The 6,291-nt window shown below is 36.7% G+C and overlaps 1 protein-coding gene across 1 annotated transcript in view; it reads right to left on the reverse strand.

Moving 5' to 3' along the window:
- LOC126458438 (DNA polymerase alpha catalytic subunit) overlaps positions 1 to 5,775 on the reverse strand; it is a 263,548-nt gene extending 257,773 nt beyond the window's left edge. Inside the window, exon 1 of the mRNA XM_050095493.1 lies at positions 5,658 to 5,775. Coding sequence (XP_049951450.1) covers positions 5,658 to 5,673 — 16 coding nt within the window. The 5' untranslated portion in view covers positions 5,674 to 5,775. The remainder of the gene's footprint in view (positions 1 to 5,657) is intronic.
- Between the last annotated feature and the right edge of the window lie 516 nt (positions 5,776 to 6,291).

The raw sequence follows: 6,291 nt of genomic DNA on the forward strand, positions 1-6,291 counted from the left end.
CTATGAATGCATTTTCTTTCCTTCATCACTTCTAGTTTTACTGTATTGTCAGAATGTTCCCATTTTTTTGTGTCACCCTGTATTATCGCAATATAGGAGACTGAGCTCCACAAATATGATATGCAGATTGCGGTGGAAATCATTAAAACAAAGATGTTTTTCATTGCAGCATGATCTTCTCATGAAATTTCTATCACCAACTTCCCACTCTGAACGCAAAAATATTTTTTTCGCACCCATGTACGTAAGTAGAAATGATCATTGTAATAAAACAAGAGAAATCAGAGATCGAAAGGAAAGATTTAATTGTTCATTTTCCGAAGCACTGTTTGAGAGTGGGGTCATTGAGAAATAGTCTGAAGGTAGTTCGATGCACCCTTTGCCTGGCACTTAACTGTGAACTGCAGAGTAATCATGTAGATGTCGACTGGGAAAATGCAGTCAACAAAAGAGACAGTTTATAATTAACTTGTTTTTCCCACCTCAGAACGATGGTCAGGCGTGAGGGATCCATACCTCACAGGACTAATAGGAGATACTGAATGTATACAAAGAAGAGCAATACAAATGATCACAGGTTAGTCTGACTCATGAATGTGTGTCACAGATATGTTGGAAAACCTGATTTGGTGGCCTCTTGAAGAAAGTCACCAAATATCCTGAGTAAATCTACTTTGAGATTCAAGAACAAGCATTAACTGAGGAATTTAAGAGATTTCCTTGCCCCCGTAAACAACGTCCCCACAGGGGCCGTGAAGATGAGGCATTTATGCAGTCATGTTCCCACAGTCCATACACAATTGGAATAGGAAGAAATCCTAACATAATATGTGGTAGCATGCACTTCACATGCCCTGGTAAAGTATTATATATGGAAGTTTTTTTCTAAATAGTCAGAGTTTACAGACCGAAGACGAATGTTTGCAGGGCATGGGGCAGGATCCAATAGTTCAACAAGCAGCACTGCAACCCACCATCTGTGTCACAACTATCAAATATATATTTACATTTTACCTAGTAGCTTCACAAGCAGCAGTGCAAACCACTATCTGTGTCACAACTATCAAATATACATTTGCATTTTACCAGAACTTTTCTACAACAAATCTACATGAAACAATGGAAACTTTAGTTTGGAATATCAACAATGTTAGGAGGATACGACTACTACTTACCATAAAGATGACCCATCGCGTTGCAGACTAGCACAACAAAAAGACACTTACACAGTAGCACAGCAAAGAACACAAGAAGAAGGCTTTGGCTGAAAGATATAATGTGTAACAGTTTTTCCACTATGCCCATCTGCAACTCAGCAGGTCACCTTTACAGTAATAGCAATCTATCCTTTTCCTAACATCACAAGTATACATTACATTGATTTGTTTGAGAATTTATTCACAGATATGCTTCCCTAACCTACAAGGTGACTATGATTTGAAACACAAAACGTTTTCTAATTATGAAGGTGATGAATGAGTTTTACAAAGAACCCAACAGTGTGATACCTCACAATCAACAAGACAATATAAGAGTTTTGCAGTAACACAGAAGAAATGACTTATGGAGAACAGTGAACTGAGAATATCAATAAAATAAAATGTAAGACGTGCATGGACAAAGTTAGATCAGTAGGAGCAAGCATGAAGGGAGACCCCCCCCCCCCCCCCACACACACACACACAAAGAACTAGGATGCTAAGGGAAATGAAATGATATCCACAACTAAAACTACTAAAATTAGTGTTTTGAATAAAGTAGTAGTATCCAATTTCTTGTTGGAAGGTTGAAATGTGGGATGTGAGCTGCTTCCTTTGCGTCATCAACTACAATCTGTGGTAAGGATTGGTCATGGTGTGATCTATGACAAGGATCTCGGGAGTTTGGGCATGCCTCAAGAACACAGCACTATCAGGGTCACTCAAGAATGTGGCGCTACCAGGATCACTCAATAATGTGGCATTATCTGGGTCACTACGCTGGTGCAGCCTATATTTATGTGAATTCTGAAGTGGCATACCATCTAACAACATTATGATGTGTTATGAGGAATTCAGAAGGAACAGTATAGAACACAACCATTTTATATCACTGTAATCCATGGATCCCACGATAAAGGAGATCTTTAGTGATATAGAATGAGCCAAAGTGAAGCAGCTGTCAGAAACTGCCTTAACAACTGTTAAAATATTTTAAACAAACACAAACTCATTTCAGCATTAATTCAGTGATATCATTTGTGCTGTGTTGGTGATCCTATTTTGTTTGTGCATGTGTGTTTTACACTTGTGTGAACAGTCAGTCTGTTTGTATGTTGTTCCTGCAGCGCTTGTGCAACTCTTAATAATTAATATCCAAGTTCAACTGTATCTTAGGTATTATTTGCTGACACACAATTCTACTTCCAATAGGTTAATGATTCTGAATGGAACATAAATAATATTATGTGAAAAGTAAGTATTGCAGGCATAACAAAAATCTAGCCTATATATGATTGTGCCACATTACAAAAAAGGGGAAAAAAAACTTCAAGATGGAAAGTGAGGACACGTGCATAAACAAGCTCAAAGATAGAGAAAATTGGAAGTCTGAAGTATAACACTAAAATCACACAATGCATGGACTGTTGTGACTGTCTCAATAATAATCCATTAACAATATGTAGTAGGCATACAGCGAACTGATAGCAGCCAAGATAAAATGTGACAATAGCTTAATGAATCACCACCACAACAGTTGAGAAAAAAGTTATGGTATGTTACATTTTACAAACAGCAATATATCAAAAACAGTGTAGGCGAAACAACTGTCATTTTATGCACACGAGTCTGGAATATGCTTACATGTTAATGCAGGAGCAGTACTGTTTGCTAAATGCCTTATGATTCTGAGACATATTGATAGGATTGAAAACTGTTCATCAGCTGCTGATCTAGTTCAACAAAGACCTGATCAAGTGATCACTACAAAAATTCAAATGTCTCTGCAAGTACATAGAAAACCCAAAGAAATTCTTGTCGTAAGTAAAGGGTGACAGTGGCCACAAAATTAGTAACTGGACACTCACGGATGACACAGTACTTGAAACTGAGAATAGCAAAGCAAAAGATGAAATGCTGAGCTCTATTTTCAAATGCTCCTTTACTATGAAGATACAGGTGAACCGCCCTAGGTTACTTCTCACACCTTACAAAGAGGAGTGGTGTAGATATTGGTTACAGTGGTAGTGTGAAATAGCTAACAGGCCCCAGGAACTGATGTAACTACTGTCTTACTCTATATAGAAATTACTCTTCGAAGTAGCTCTTATTTTAAGTATAATGTACTATAAATCCCACAAACAAAAGAGCTGTGCCCAGTAGTTGGAAGAAAGCACAGGTCACATTTGTATATAAGTAGTGCAGCAGATGTGATCCACTAAATCACCGTCCAATATCCCTGGCACCCACCTATAACAGAATATTACATAACATATTCTCAGTTAAAACATAATAAAATCTCCCAAACAGAATGACCTTCTTCCACACACATTAATTTTTTTTTTTTTTTTCTAGTTGCTATAGTTATCTATAATGACGTAGACCTACTGTTTTAAAAAAGCTACGCAAATATTCAATCAGATCTTGATAAGATTTCAGAGTTGTTCAAAAATTGGTAAATTGTTTTAAGTTAGTGTAAAATAGTGTACTTAACAACATAGTAAAATGTAGTATCCTATGACAACAATATCAAAAAGGCACAGTTGGAATCGGTCAACTCATATTAATATCTGGGTTTAACAGTCTTTAGGGGTGTGAAATGGAATTATTACAAAAAATGCTGTTGGAAAGTTCTTATATATTATATACATTCACTCAGAGAGAAACCACACGGCAGATGTCAGTTCACTGGTAGGATACTAGAAAAAAGCAGTCAATCTGCACAGGAGACTGCTTACAAAAGACTCATCTGACCCATCCTAGAATATTGCTGAAGTGTGTGATTTGTACTAGAACTAAAACAGGATATTGAATGTCCACTAAGAGGGTCAGTACAAATGTGAACAGCACACACTTTTAAGATTTACACAAACTTTCCCATGAAAGCCTACTTACAAAGTATCAAGAACCATCTGTAAGTGAGAAACCAAGGAATACACTACAACCTCCTACCTACAGCTCCTGTAGGGATTGCCAAGATGAGAGCAGAGCAATTACGGCACTTACAGACATGTTTAAGTAATTATTCTTCCCACACTCCATACCTGAACAGAATGGAAATGAGCCTTAACAACTGGCACACTGGGAAATACGCTCTGCCATATACTGCACAATGGTTTGCAGAGTATAGATGTTAAGTATAGAAGTATAGGAATAAGACTTTATCAATGGACTAATATCTAAAAATTTAATTTCAGCAGTATTAACAACGAGCTGATGGTAAAAGAGATCAATGACAAATAGTCAAACAAGGAAAAAAATCACAAGATAGTGGTGAGAGAGAAAGGACACGACAGGTAAAATATTGCAACATGCGGAGGACTGGGGAAAAGATGAGGGTCCATGTTTCCTTATTCTTGTCAGAAGCTAAATGATAAAAATATCTATCATACCACCAGTAAATATAGGAAACCCACAATAAGCAAAATACACACAAAAACGTTCTTTCCAATACTTTATATTGATGTGAATTAGAAATGTTATCATAATCAATGGTAAAATATCACTGAAATCAATACTTAGGCGCTCGTATCATGTTTAACACATTGCACAGAAAAAGAACTAGAAAAAAGTCTTACATCTTACTTATTTTGACCACTTTTCATGAGATCTTAAGCCTTTGGGAGGATATGAACTATTCAACGCAATTATGGCTGCTTGCAATTCATTATTAGTCCTATGAAACTTTTATCTGGGAGTTTATTCTACTGCTAGTTTCTTGGCTGCACTTAACAATGGTGGGAGATCACTGCACATAGGGGTTTGAGAATGAGGAAGTCACTAAATGACAGTGTGAATTTGGACCCATCCACATTTTGAAAGCCTAATAGTTTGTAAGGCTGCTCATAAGGGGAAACATAAATCTACTTCCAAGGCATGGCCCTGGCCAAATTATCATATGCTACTTTCGATGTATAGGATGTCGTACCTAAAATTTCAGAGTTCTGACGAGAGTTCTCTCTGAAAACACGCTGGCAGTGAATGTTTTGAATTAGCATCAGTTCTCCGCCAAATGATTTTCATCTGCATATTACTTTTAAAAACAAAGAATATTTAAATTAGTTGATATTAACTGAAGTACCATTTCTACTTGACAACAGATCTACTACAATCAGTTCCTATCTGCCTTACAATACATAGCTCTGTTTGATTAGAAAGGACGAAACGTGGCACGTGAAATGGCTAAGAAACGAGTTGGCATTATGTGGATCATCGTTCTGTGACAACGGATGAAAAATTGAATCATCACTTCATAGCATTAAATAGTAGCGTGAAAAATGTCTACTGACAAGGAATGGGGTGGAGTTTGCAAGTAAAATCACAATCGCCGTGTTTGCACTTGAATAATTCTTCAGTGTAGAGCAAACCTTCCAGTTGCATTTAGCGTAGAATCTCACTAAAGTTTACACATAAACAAATCACAATAAACGTAAAACCTTATAGCTTTTTCTTTCTTACGTGTTGTATCTGCCATTCGCAGTTTCACTGTGGTATTTAAATTCGTCGAAACTCCACTTACTGACACACCAACAAAACCTGTCACCACACACAAGTTGTAAACACACCCTCCGCGCGCCAGAATTGCATTTGGCGGGAAAATGCATTAATCGATTGAAGATTCGATTAATCGCAATTTCGACACCACACTTCTCATAACATTTTTTCTAACAAATAGGAATTGGGATATGTGGCCGTAAACCATAGAATTCTGCTAGCAACGGAATAATAAATGGAGTTATTATTTTGTAAAAACATCCACATGACAGGACAGAGGTTTTCAAGTGAAATAAAGTTTATTTACGCTGTACTGTTCGTCTTCCATTAATCACTAAGTGCGTGCAAGCCGCTTGGATGTGGAACGAGTCAATACATACTGCCACAACTTATATTGAACAAACAGAGTTGATGTACAAGAAATTTGTAAATTCCATAATATTAAGACAGTGAATAAAGTGTTTAGTCCACACTACACTTACTAACTTGGTGAACACAAACAAAGTATATTCATACAGTGAACACAATGTTTAAATACAATTAGTAATTCATATAACTGATGCACGACATTATTTAGACAAGTGAATATAACTATTAT

The sequence above is a fragment of the Schistocerca serialis genome, chromosome 2 (assembly GCF_023864345.2).
Source record: "Schistocerca serialis cubense isolate TAMUIC-IGC-003099 chromosome 2, iqSchSeri2.2, whole genome shotgun sequence".
NCBI lineage: Eukaryota > Metazoa > Arthropoda > Insecta > Orthoptera > Acrididae > Schistocerca > Schistocerca serialis.